The sequence below is a fragment of the Heliangelus exortis genome, chromosome 8, assembly GCF_036169615.1.
Source record: "Heliangelus exortis chromosome 8, bHelExo1.hap1, whole genome shotgun sequence".
NCBI lineage: Eukaryota > Metazoa > Chordata > Aves > Apodiformes > Trochilidae > Heliangelus > Heliangelus exortis.
Genome location: NC_092429.1, coordinates 8273408 through 8287608, shown reverse-complemented (window position 1 = coordinate 8287608; position 14201 = coordinate 8273408). Strand labels below are relative to the sequence as shown.

The 14201-nt window shown below is 42.5% G+C and overlaps 1 protein-coding gene across 1 annotated transcript in view; it reads right to left on the bottom strand.

The window, feature by feature from the left end:
• The window catches only part of TRABD2B (TraB domain containing 2B), a 273999-nt gene that overhangs the window by 30324 nt on the left and 229474 nt on the right, over positions 1-14201 (bottom strand). Inside the window, exon 5 of the mRNA XM_071750203.1 lies at positions 13416-13506. Coding sequence (XP_071606304.1) covers positions 13416-13506 — 91 coding nt within the window. The remainder of the gene's footprint in view (positions 1-13415; positions 13507-14201) is intronic.

Here is a 14201-nt window from a genome sequence, read left to right as displayed (position 1 = left end):
GAAAAGGAAGGGAATGCCAATGCATTTTCTGCTGGTCCAGTGGAAGAATTAGGCCAGTTGGCTTCCTTGACAAGAGAGATGCTCAGATCCTCGGGTGCCTTTCAATAATCTCTGCAGATTTACTTTGCCAAGAAAAGCAATAAATTGGACTGGGGACTGGCAATGATTGAAACCTTCACCAGGGGTGCTTTGTGAACATGAATGACAAATGGCTCTTGTTACAAGCTTAAGCAGACCCAATTTCTACATAAACTGTTCATACACACACAAACAAACACAAAACCAGTGATTTAGCCCAGGTCTCCTCCCATGAAGAGACCCCCAGACAGCAGTAAGTGAAACACCAGGAAAATGAAAACCACTTGTTCTGCTGCTCCCCAGAGGCACAGGAAGGCAGCCTCCCCCCATTGTACGTGCATGGACATTTTCTTTGTCTGTATTTACTTGTTTGTTTGCTTGGAAGTGTTTTATCTAAGTATCTGTAGCACCAGCTAGCTCCTGAAAAGCATGCAATATCACAAGTCTAACAGATGTCAGAGACTCATTTTAGCTATGCCTGGCATCTGGCACAGGTTCTAGCAGCCACATTATCACCATGCAAAGCTGGAACAGTTTGAGAGTGACCAAACTAGGACTTCTCCTGAGGTGGTGCTGCATCCCAGCTTGAACTAGAAAAAATATTTCTTTGCTAACAAGGACTTTTTATCTCAAAATTATCCTCCTACTCTCAGAATAATTTGGTAAATTAAAGTTTTGGGTTTTTTACTATGGATTACTAAAGAGAACTGCCTTTGCTATCCATGGAGAGTGTGTTCCTTCAATTCCATGGGATCAGGTTGTCTCTGCAACTTGGCCCTGCACTGGAATACCCATTTCATTTTCAAAGGGTCTAGAGGAGCCAGGGTTCAACTTCTGTGCTTGCAGCCTTCACTCAGCTTTTGCCACTGCTTCTTAGCCCACACTGAGTATCATTCCTTGCTAGTTCTCCTGTAAGGACTGAACTTCTTAATAAGCAAGGACTACTCTGACTCAAAACACCTCCCACTCTATGTGTTGGATTTGTATCACACATCAGGGCTGCTGCCCGAGCCAAAAGGGCCTCTAGAGAACCCCATTTTCTGCTACACTCTCTGCACAGCAGAGCTGAATTTATGTTGGTGTCAGACACAGAAAGCCCCTGACACTTTTTTTCTCATATTGCAGTCTACTCTGGCATCTGAGCTCAGTCCTGGGCAGGAGATGTCTCCATACCACAAGTGTATGCAGACACATATTCATGTCCCAGGCAACATTAATCCCAGGCAGAGAAAGCCTACACACATCTTCTGCTTTCACTGGAAGCAGCCCCACAGTGGAAACATCTGTACAAGAAAGTGCTGAGAGGAGTGAGGGAGTCTCAGACACTGGGAAGGAGACTCAGATGACCTCCACATCATGCTCCATGCTGGTTGGCATGTGTCTTGTATTTATTCAGAGCAGCACAACCCTGCCAGTGCTTTCACAGCTCTCCTGGCCTGGGAGCTGCCTGACAAATCCCACCAGGGCAGGGATGACCTGGTGGTTGTGGGGTTAGTATTTTAGCTGACACTAAACTAGCTGTGCTGTCATCATTTCCCCCAGGGAGTTAAAAAGCAATTTTTGTGCTCCAGTTTTCCAACCACTCATAGTGGTAACTCTGCACCTCACATGAAGATAGTGAGAAGAAACACAGCAAAGATCCAGAGGCACCGAGCTGGTGGAGCCACAAGAGAATTGTGGACAGACAAGCGTGGGCCAGACGGCCAAGCTGCCACCTCATGCTGCTGAAATGCTGCCCACAGAAGATGTTTTAATTAAAACCAGAGAATGATTCTTCTGACTCATCTCTCTGAAATGAGCCCCAGTGCTCGGGGCATCCCCTCCAGGCCTGCTGAGATGGAGATGTTCATTCTGAACAGAAGCAGAGGTTCCTCAAGCAATGCTCTTCTCCTAGCTAAGGAGGACACCCTGCACACGTCTATCTGTCCTTCTGTCTCCTCCCTGCTCTAGTAAGACTGACATGAATTATCCCCAAGCAGCACAGAGACCAAAAAAGCATGGATGTCTTGCTTATAAAAAATAAGCAGGAAGGAGTCAAGCTTTATGAAGAAAGGATCAGCTCTTCCCTAAATACCAGAGTCCAATGATTAAAAAACCCATAGGACCCTAGAACTCAACAGGTTTGTCATTCCCAGACTGACCAGGGTTTTTCTGGAATGGCAGGGGAAGAAAAGAGGGATGGATATGGAACAGTGCAACCCCAGCAGCAAAACGAGAAGAAAAAAAAAAAAAAAAAAAAAAGGTCTCCTGCTCCATCATCTCATCTAAAACACTTCTAGTTGCCTATGCATTTAATTTGCTGCCTTTCACTGCTTTGAGTAGGAATTGCTGACCATTCTACAAGAATTGCTGTCAGTATGAATGCTTGAATACAAAGAAATTGCCCCAAATTCATGGCTGCATGTTTAAAACAACAAACAAAATCCCTGTTAACTCTGCTTTCCTTTCAGTCAATGTCCTTTCTCCTTGAGAGGGATGTTTCTCAAATTGCCTCAGGGATCTAAAACCTCAGTGCCTGATAAATATCAATGGAACCTAAAACCTAATCTACATAGAAGTTTGATATACTTAATATGTATCAATATATATAATTATTATATATAAATATAATTAATATTGATTAATCAATATATCTGATTTAATATTAGGAATAAATCATATGCCTCTAGGGAAAGAAAGAGCGTTCCTTTGCCACAAAGGCAAAGCAAGGTTTGCTTTGACAAAAAAGTGGCAAAAAGCCAATCTGTGCATCTATGGCATCCATTGACTATTGGTGAATGAGTAGAATGGTCTCCTGGGAAGAGGTTTTCAGCCTGGGTGGCACTATGGAGGAAGAAAGGAGGCACCCAACAAAACCATGTCTGTGCCAAACTGGAATCAGATGTGGTGATACAACAAGGTCCTTCAGATCTGCATCTGCCAGGATGGGAGAAGCAGAGGAAAAGCCACACACTACTCTGGACCAAACCACTACCAGTATCATCCTGGTGTTACACAGCCTTGTTTCTTAGTACTGCTGATATTAAAAAATCATCTTTTTCTCCTTACAGTTGAGGCTGGGACTTCTGAATCTTTGTTGTGTTGGAATATGATGCCTTGACTCTGTGGGTGTTAGGAATAATTCCTTAAAATTATTTAAAATTACCTAAAATGCCACAAATGCAGGCAATGTTACAACCTAAATCCACTACAGCAGCAGAGGTTTACTGCTCCCCTTGTAGAGAACGATGTGAGTTTATTTCAGCTAGCAATGTTTTCTTTCCCTTTCAGGAATCAGGAGGAGACAATACCACACAAGCACTTGAGATCCATGTGAACCTCCTTTAGCTACTGTGGATTGGGATTTACATTCCAGGGGTGTAAGGAACCCAGTGAGCGACGCAGAGATGTGGGCACACGTTATTAAACCCTCGAAGATTATCCCAGTCTCACTTAATAACTTAACCTTTTCTTAACAATGCTGGCATGTATACAAACACGCCTTTAGCAAAGCTCAAAGCCAAGAGAAACCAGCAACTTTGCAGAGTCTGAGCCCAGTGTACTCCTCTGTATTAAAGGTCTGGCCAGGCTGTATCGTTTTTCTTCGATGGAGAGGGAAAGTGTTTATCTGGGAAGCATTTCACATCAAGGACAATAGGGAACTGTTTAGCTTTCCACAAATAGGCTGGTATGCAACTTCCGAGGACTCTCCAAGGAAAACTTTGGAACACTGGCCACCTCTTTCCAGCAGGGATTTCATGTAAAGTAGTTAATGCTCCACATCCTTCATCCTGATTTATTCCTGCTTCATCCTTCTTTCAAAGTGCTGCCCTCACTTCAAACACAACATGGGGCTCATCTCTCTGAATATGCACTTTGATCACTGGGGACTCCAGATCCATATCGGCCCTTCAAACATAAACAGGGATGTGCTGTCTCGACAGAGGTATTTCTGTGACTGCCTATATTTTTGCAAGAGTAATTTGGAAATGTGAAGCTAGGATCGGATGACAGGAGATGCAAATCTAGTGGCCAGACAGGGCACAGGATATCAAAGCACTCAGAGCCTGTTTATGACTCTGCTGCTGAGTCGATGCAGGTTAGCAGGAAAATCTTAGTGTCCCTGACTTGTCATGTGTCCTGGGAGCCAGTGGAGAAAGGCTTCAGTGTGCTCTTTCCCACAAACAAGAACACCAAATTAAGTGTCTCTTCCTCTGCAAGCTGCCACCAGCAGAGTGTGGCACTGCAGAGTTGATGTCCCATACAGCAGTAGAAAAGGAAAATACCCCAAATCTATCCCTTCTGTCAACTCTGGTCCTCTGTGGGACCAACTGTTTCCTTGCTGAAGTCAACAGGAGCTACAGCCATGCTGATTGTAAATTTAGGCTAATTCTTGGTGCTGATGGAAAATTCTGTTCTAACAGTAAGGTTACAGGTGAGGCAGAGAGAAGGGCATAGGCAGGGACACAGTGGCCACGATAGGGTAAATTCTCCAGGTGCTTCTCCTGACCCACTGGAGTCTCAGAGTTCTGTGACAGTGACAAAGGCCTCAGTTTTCACAAGCAGAACAACTGCAATCCACCTGCTTGTACAAGAGGTCAAGAAAGAGGCCCAAACAGATAATTCAGTTTCTGTCAGATGCTCCCTGTGCCCCAATCCTTCTAAGTAATTCTGAAAGTGGATTACTGTAGTAGAGTACTTTTAGTAATCACAATTGCAGCAAATTGTCTTCACTCAGGATGTTCTTCCATCACATCAGTTGACTGTGTCTATCTCCATATACATCCTCCCTTCTGTTTCTATTCCATTTTTCATTCTCCCTGGAATGCAGAACATTTGGGAGTGTAGGTGGAAAGCCAAAGTCTTTCAACACCCACTAATAGAAATTTGTTTTATTAATTTTGTGGGAACAAAAAAAAAAAAAAAAAAAGAGCTGATCCTCTGCTCTGAAATCATGAATCAATGTGCAAGAGAAGACATGTCCTCTGAGACATCAGAGGCCACTTCAGACAGAATGAGTGACTGAGCTGCTTTCTTAGGAAGTCCTGAGTCATCAAACACAGCAGTTTAATCCCCAGGAAATGGGAAACATATTGGCATGACATTCACTTGCATGGAGTGTGAGCTCCAGAGAAGGGTGAACCTCCAAAGGTTCTGGAGATCAGTTTAGCTTGTGGAAGGATTTAAAACCTTAAAGCTTCTCTGAAGTATATCTGATTTGGAGCTGGGTACAGTATTCCCAATGCATGATTTACTGGATGAATTAAACTCTTTACATACTTTACAGATTACATATGAATTTACTTTGACTTCTCATAAAAATGATTCAATGGTTATGACACAAGAATTTATTCTGGCTTCTAAGTTATTTGCTGTGACAAGTGCTTCATATATTCACCATTCCTAATTTACTAGTCTGCTAGGACCTTGCTTTTTTTTTTGCATTCCTGCTTCTCCTACTAACACTTATCTAGGAGGAGCAGCTGATATACATGCTTCTAAGGCTGAACGTTCACCATGATGCTCCTACAGGGACACTCATACAGTCATTTCAGACCTGAAGCTGAGTTGTGGCCAACATGAAGCCAATTGGCTTGGCTGAGACACCACAAGTTGTTAAAAGAGAGACTATTTTGCACTGAAATGGAGAAGAAATGGCACAGGATGACATTGCATATGTATCTTAGAGTGACCTTCTACTCATGGGGGCAATGCAGAAAGGCTGCAGTAAGTTTCACAGCTTTGCCACCACAAGATCTACCCACAAGCAGTCACTTGGCCATGCCACCAATCACCCAATGTTGTTTTTGGGAGTTTCTAACTGCATTTAAACTGTGCCTAATGTCCCTCTGGACACCTGGTCGCTCATGAAAGATGGAAAATGCACCTATCAGTGAATTTCTAGTTAGAAAACTGTATCCCCAGCTTTTCTTTTAAGGCACTGTTCTTGAAGGAATTTTGAGTGAAAGTGTCGGTGAAAAGAATCACAGATTCCCTTTCTTCTTGTTACTTTTTTTGTGACTTGGTCATGTTAAAGAGCTCCTGGAAGCTAAATTACTACCAACTCCACTTATGCTGAGCCAAGCAGCTCTATCGATTGCAACACAACCCGGAGACCTCTTGCTGAAGGAAAATGAGTCAGCTCTGGAAGTGGAAAAGCTATCTGTCCTAACGTGTGAGGTCTCTTTGCCTGACAACGTGATAGTGAAGGTAAGGGAAGTTAGCTCTGCAAAGACGAAGTGACAGTAAACAGACCACAAACTTCCTTAGATAAACGCCATCTTTCAAACCACACAATGCCACTTGATACCTTTGTGCCCCTTGAGTTGTTACAAAGTGCAGCTGCACTTCAGCCCAGATTGATATCACTGGGGACAGAGGCCATCAATCCACAGGACAAGTGCAGGCTGAATACACAAACACAGACTCACTGTTTTACTAGAATGCTGGAGAGGGGATGGTGCCATTTCTCTAAAGGCTTAAATGACTCTGGTGAAACTGTGTGACTTCAACACGGGCCCCAAATCTTTCAAATAGGAGGGGAATTAATCTCACAAAATCATTTGTCACCCCAAACTGGCCAGACACCTACTGCAAACACGTTGGTCCAGCTGTCTAGGGACACTCATGAGGCACTCTGGAAAAGACAGTTTTTTCACATTGACAATATCAGGCATCTGCACAACTCTGTGAATGTACCCTTGTTTTCTACCAATTCCCTCATGGCTCCTCACAACCAAAGACAGGAGACAATCAGCAACAATCTCACATTAACCATGACCTCTAAAAGCTGCTGCTGGCACTGATGGAAGCTTTTCTGTTGACTCCAGAGCAGTTTGGATCAGTTTTATCTCTAGTAATTGCAGACCAGAATTTTCATCTGATTCTAAAAACCTTAGGTGAAAAGGATCTGCACTAGAGCTGGCTGGAGGAAAAAAGAGGATGAAGAATCAAGCTTCTCCTGTGGAAACAAGAACTCTGAAATTTGGCTTGGAAATAGAGTGAGAACTAGCTCTGAACTTCTGAAGTCTCTAAGGCTCTGGAAGTTGACTATTAGATAGTTTATGGAGCATGAGATACGGATCTCCTAAAACTGATGGGCTGCAGAGCAGTGAAAACCCTTGAAACTTTAGCACTGGCTTCAGGACAGCTCAGCAAGCAAGCTGCCCCTCAGCAAAAAGAAGCAAGCTTAGGTTCCCCAGAGGTCCTGAGTGCAAGTTCTCAAGGAAAAAGAATGATATGGAATATGAAATAATTTTTTCAAAAGAAATGAGCTATTTTGCCAAGGATAAAATCTGATTATAGAGAAAAGTGAATGTCCCATTGGGAGAACTAGTCAAGCACAAAATTCCTGAGTTCTGTTCCATATTCTTTCATCAACGCCATGAATTATCTTGCTCTTTCCCAGGTTTTTTTAGCAATTTACTAAATTCCGCTTTCAGAAGGTGTTTGGCATTCAAAGGTGGCCTAAAGAACACGCAGATGTACTGGCCCTAAATAGTACATTGCTCAAGTGACAGGATAATTAAGTTTCTACAGCTGAGAACTTGTAAGTTGACTTTGCTTCTCTACAATGTCTTCAGAGCTTTTCTTCACTTTCTTTCTTCCTAAGAATTACTTTGTCTGGCTCAGACTTTGTGGCTGGAAGGTAATTATAGACACAAAGACAATAATATTGCAAAGGAGGATATTTTAAAGGCATGTGGGAATCCCTTGAAAATGTACCGTGCTTATTTTCATGACTAAATATTTCAAGCATTAAGTACTCATGCTCTCCATTGTAGATGAGGCAATAAATTTGCCAATGCATGCAGATGAACCCCATTTAATCCCTATACACCTCTTACTGCAAATTATGCTGTCAAAGAAACTCCCCTAAATAATGGGTTTGCTTTTCTTCTGAGAGCAGGAAGCGGGTGAAGGGAGTATGATCTTCAGGCTCAGATGAAGTGAAAGATCCAAAGGTTTACAATAGGATTAAGAAGAACTGCACCATCTCACTGGGGAGATTATTCCACCCACAGGAAATTAAAAAAAAAGTGCATTTTTCCTTGTCTCAGAAGAGATGGGATCCAGAATGAGCTAACAAGTCCACAGCTCTTTTTTTTTTCTCAATTAAGTCAGTTGTTTCCAATAAAAGTGTCACAGCTCTCGTAAATTTTTCCTACTTGTCTCTTTTCTAAATAAAATTTTACTTATTTCACTTTAACACTCTGAAAAACATGCCCTGAACATCAGCAGTTAAGAAGAATGGAGTAATCCTGCCTGGCTGGTACCAGAAAGCTGAAGATGCTTGAGCATCCCAAGGAACTGGGAAACTCCTGAGGGCTTTGATGGCAGCCAAAAGCTTCTAAGATGTAGCCTGTTGAATTGGCACTGTTACCAATTTGGGGCTGGGGGCAATGTTAGATCCAACATCTCCCAATCTCTCTATATCACCTCATGAAGGACAGGGATCCTGATGGAGTGAAATGGCAGCATTACTGTGTGGATTGGGTTTGCTTTCATCCTTTGGGGCAGAAGAAAGCACTCACAGCAGAGCAAAAGCTTCCACAATGAGAGAATGCAGAGCAGGAGAGCCAGAGTCACACACGTGGGATGCTATGGGAAAAGGTGAAGGAGCAAGCCCTTTGCTTCAGAAAGACAGGAAGGAATAAGCTACAACAACAGACATGTTGCTTCAACAAGGCCAGGAAGCCCAAACATAATGAGAAAGGATAATTAATTTCTCCAGCAGAGCTCTGAGGGCTCACAATAAACTCTCAGATGGGCAGAAATAAAAGCTTGCACTGCATTCTCCCATTTTGAAAGAAGGCAGCACTGAGTGTAATATTGGAAAGAGCAGCCTGATGGAAACGAGCACTGCTGCATGTTTTTCTGGATGAGAGAATGGTGTGCAGGACATCAGGGCCTGGCACGTGGCAGAAGGTCAGAGCTGATTCTGAGAACCCAGTAACAATGGAATCATCATGGACACAGGTGCTTCCGGCACTGATCTTGCAATTTGGCTGTTTCCAATTAAATGTGAAGCAGCTGTGGCCCTTTATCTGCTCAAGACACTGGAATCCATCTGAGGGGAAACTTCCTCCCATCTCCTCCTCTCTCCCCACCCCAAACATGCAGCTCTGCTTTCTGAAGATAGATAGAGGCAGGGACAGCCAGTTGGCAGAAGCCTCACCAAAAAAAAGAGTTGTCTTTCTTATCTCAGGACAAAGCAATGAGATATTGATGCAACCATTCAGTGCCTTTATTTAGGGACAAGGAGGACAGCCAGCAAAATAAGAAGCAAATATGAATGCTGTTGAAGGCTGTCAGGCAAACAGATTTGGGATGCTTCCCAGTAGGCAGCAAAACAAACGAAAGAAGCCAACTTGAGGATAGGTTCTCAAGTGTTTATGGCATGGTTCTGCATGCTGAGTACAGCAGGGTTTCTTTTACAGAAAACAGGTCAAGCTTTAAAGAAGGTATTTTCAATAGTCAGCTGGTGGGATTCTAGCAGAGGTTCAGGAAGGTCAACACTGGGCCACCAGGCAGATCAACAGGAGCTGGGGGGTTTCAGAAATCCAGTCAGTGAGAGCTCCCAAATAGCTCCACACCAGCCATATGTTCTTAATATGAACTTTTCTTTGCCAGTTCATTGATTTTGGAGCCATCAAAACCTTCCATGTCTTGGCTATCTCTTCTAGCCTGCCAAGGTCTCAATTTACTTTTCCCCAGTACCTTAAGAAACTTGGCTCCAATTTGTGCTTGTCACAAGACAACAGAAATGTGAGACTCTAGGTATTCATTTTGGTCTGCTTAAAGAGCAGCCATTTCACAACCCGTGCTTAGCATTTTCAACAGAGGAAGCCAAAAATCTTCTGGCTTTGCCCAGCCTGTATATAACTGAAAACATAAACAACTTTGGTCTTTGTCCTGCTTCACTCTCCTCAAAGCATTTTTGATACATATGAACAGCAATAATTATTTTCTAAAAAAGACATGATCTTATATTTTCTGAAACTGAAACGATGGCAGAGTTTAACGATCATAAAGATCAGACTATTAAACATTTCAATAACAATCATACTTTTCTAAGAACAGAGTGATTAAAGTAAATAGGATTTCCCTTTTTGACAAGGCAGGATTGGTAGTAAGTAGGACATAGCACGAGTGCTGGTCTGAAGTTACTTTCATCATTTTGAAAAATGGGGCTTCCTGACTTAACCTGAGCATGACTGTCCTGCACATTACTGCTAAGAAATCGTTGATATTCAGCCAAACCAAGTCTCAATTTCAATATGCTGTACCTCCAACTGTTCCTGTGTGCCAGCTCAAATTGTTCTTCTTTGTCTTTCTGCACACAATCTGTCCACAACAATCCTTTTTTGAATTCCCTTGGCCAAAACATAAGCATGCAGCTGCTTCAGTCTTTTTCCAACCCTTGCATTTTTTCCATGTGGTGTCCACCCCCACCAACCTCTACATTAGAGTCCAGCTGATCTTCCCTGAACACTCTCCAATTTTTCAATTGTCAGTGCCAGAATGCAATACAGTGGGCTTGATTCCCTTATACAACTTATTTGGAAGTAAAGCAGAAATGTGTCCTTTGGGTTTCAGCAGAGGAGTATGCAGGGCTCCACAAGAATCATGACAAAAACACTTGCATCTCTATAATAAAAAAACCCAATTTCTGCTTGCAAGCAGCTCAAAATTTGTGGACTTTTTACTTGTTTGTTCTATGTATACATCTGGTTAGTATGGCCACTGTCCCAAAATGGTCCCTTTTCTGGACCTTTTTAACTGTTTTCTAATGGTTTTATTTAATGTTTTAAAAAGGAAGGAGCAAAGCAAAAAAAGAAAGTTAGACAAAAATGGACGTTTCCTTACCATTCTTAGTTACAGCAACATAACCCCAACATCACAACAATTAACTGGCCCTGCTTTCTGAATATGTCGTCAATGTTTTAGTAATTGTGTTTGACAAGACTGTCTTCTGCAGCTAGCCCAGAAATTACAAAATACAAACTGCTCTAAAAAAGAGACACAAAAAGGTTTGCAGCCTCCTCATTTCTAAGGGGGACCCCCAAGGACTTCTGATGGCTCCAGCTCCAGCTGCAGGACAATAAAAACAGTCCCTGATGTGCAGGTCTGGAAGTCTCTCTTTTCTGAAGGCAGCAAGCTGTTTCCTCTGAATATCTTTAAATTATCTTTCTTTAAACTTTCTATAATCCACTCTTGCTGCACCTTGAGTAATGCAGTTTAGTGTCAACTCTAAAATTCTTCACCATGCCATTTATTTTTCTTTCTGTATTCTTATCTAAGACTGGCTGATCTGCCCAGAACATCAGACCCCAGGAAAACATACAGAGCATCAATCCTTAAGGACTACAACCATATGTTCTCTCTCCACAACTCACATAAGACCTTTAATAAAGTTCTGTATGGTCAATTTTCAGAACAGACCCCATTGGAATTAGGGTACCAGTCTAGACAAAGACATCAACCTGCCCAATGCACTGGTCTGGAGCTGGGAACAGAAGCCACCAAGTGTAGGGCAATCCAGCTGAGCACATAAACATCATTCCAGGCAGAAGTCCAAGTCCACTTGCTTTCAAGTAGATTTGCCCAAGGGACTGACAACTTTAGGGAAGATGTCACAAGCAAGAGACACTGCTGCCAAGGTGGGAGAATACATACACAAAGCTGCCCCAAAAACTCAACATTAGGCAGTGGCTTTGTTTCAAGTTTCCTGCCCCATCACATTATTCAGGTCTCTGATGACACATACAGAGGTATCCCAAGACTATAAAGGGCAGACTATTCTTGGACATCTCTACTACTGTATCTTCCTTTCTTGTCAAGGGCTTGCAAACAGCCAGTAAAGAAATAGTTTCACAATTTCCAGTTAAAAGACTTTTCATGGGAAGACGGCACTTTCAACTAAATAAAAACTGCTGGGGAAAATGCCTCCTTTCCTAAGACGAAAGTTTTTTTGTCAGAAATCTAGAACAAAATCTAGAAATTGGAACACTATACTTTAGCTGTTTTGGTATAGTTTGCTTGTGGTTTTTTTTGTTTTGCTGTATTTTTAGACACAGGCCTTTTACTGATTTTCACCAAAATTTCCAGCTCCAAGCAGTTAAGGGTGTTTACTGCTCTTCCCTCTGCCATGCTGACTTTCCTCCCTCTGCCAAAGTGCTTCTTAAACCTCCTCTGAATATATGCTCTTCCTGGTGTTCGATAGCTTTTTCTTCTTCTTTTCCCCATTGTTATTTAAGATAGTGCTTTTATTGCTCAACATATTCCAAAAAGCATTTAGGATAAATGTTCTGTCAAAGACACTTATGTACAGTTGAGCCATATTATATTCTATATGAATCATGGAGGATGTTTCACAAACAAGTCTAGTTCAGCCAGATTTTCCAACTGTATTCAACATAGCTTTTTCAGACACGGTCTACTAGCCTTGTGATTAATCCTCCATATTGAAACTCACCTCATATTTGGATCATGTCATGTCTGCCCACCAGGGACAGGAGCATGCTGCTAACACTTTCTCCTAATGAGGATAACAATCCTATGACAGAGCAATCTCAGCCAGTTCTGCAAATGCAGGGGAAAGGTAACTTTGCAAAGCTAGATGGTCTCTCATCATCCCTCCAAGTTTTATTGTCCGTGATAGCTTTAGACAGAGACCTCATCCAAATGGCCAGAAAAGAAAAAAAAGTCCAGGGGAAGAAGGAAGTCTGTTTCACAAAATCAGGACAATTTTGTGACATGTTTTTATCTTCCCAAATGAAGATTGCCAAGAGCCTGGGAATCAATCCTTCCTGTCTGTATTACTTAATCAGATAGATGGAGAAGCTCAGGGAATACTGAATCTCTTTTTACCTACCCACCACATTTTCCAAGGTGCATCTGGTCCATTAAATTTGGTCCTGGCAAAACTGGAATTCCACCTGATAAAGAGCAGCCTGACAGAGAGGACTGGAAATGAACTGGTGGCAGTCTGCTGCCCTGCAATGGAGAAGCAACTCAAACCCCACAGAGAGAAAAAGACAAAACAGCTGCAAGGGGAAATGAGCTGAATGAGCTATTTCTTTAAAACAGAAATAAACTGTGGCAATTCCGATCTGGTGCAGTGAAGAAGCTGTGATACAAATAATGTCCCCAAGTGAAAAAAACAGCCACTATATGATTCCAAACTCATACAACAGATGCTTTAAAATGCAGTCTGGAACTTGGGTGGGAATGGGAGGCTCCACATCCCCTCACCCACCTTCTATCCTAATGCATTGATCTTGTTTAGTTAGAGAAAAAGGGAGAGAAAAAAAAAAGGAGAGAAAGTGATAAATAATCTGTGGGCAGCTGCTTACTTTCCAATTGGTTGTCCAGGAGGGGTGTGCTCCACTTCAAATCCTGCTTGTCTCAGTACATCAATCACAGTGTTGTTACCCAGAAAGTGACCTAAAATACAGGTAGAAAATAGCACTGTCAATCAAACTGCTCCTCTCACTCACTTGAGTTTCTTCTGTTGGAACAGCAGGTTTGGGAGGCAAGGTTACCAGAAGCTAGACCAGCTCTAAAAGCAGGAAAGGCACATTATACAATTTTTTGTAACTCAGACCCAGCATGTAGCCACTGCAGCCTTTGGCAATGGCAAGGAGAGAGCGTACAGTCTGATATCATCTTCTTCCATCTTATTTATCCCTCTCCCTCCCCTCACATGACCAAGGGTTTGGGTGGATAAAAGAAAACAGATGAATTGCTTGTCTAGCTTTAACAAGTTACAGGGACTAACACAGATATCAGAATGGCCCTGCAGTAGCAAGAAGAATACTACTAGGGCTTGGATGTATGAATTGGAAGAACTTACAGCCTCAGATGTCCACCCTTGCAATCATTGTTCATGGACATCTGCTTATGAAGAAGCTCTGAAGCTGCTGCACTGCACACTCAGTGCTTATCTACCTAAACCAGCAACAGTTCTGGAATTGCTTCAGCAAACGCCCAGCCACCTGCAGGGCAGGGCTGGGAGGAGTGGGGGTGGTAACTTTATCTCTCCAAAAACATGAAGATTCAGTCCTGCAAATCGAGGCTCTTTGCTTGAAGTGTAAAGGTCACATTCCTATTCACAGAAGTAACAAAGAGCCCAATAAGTA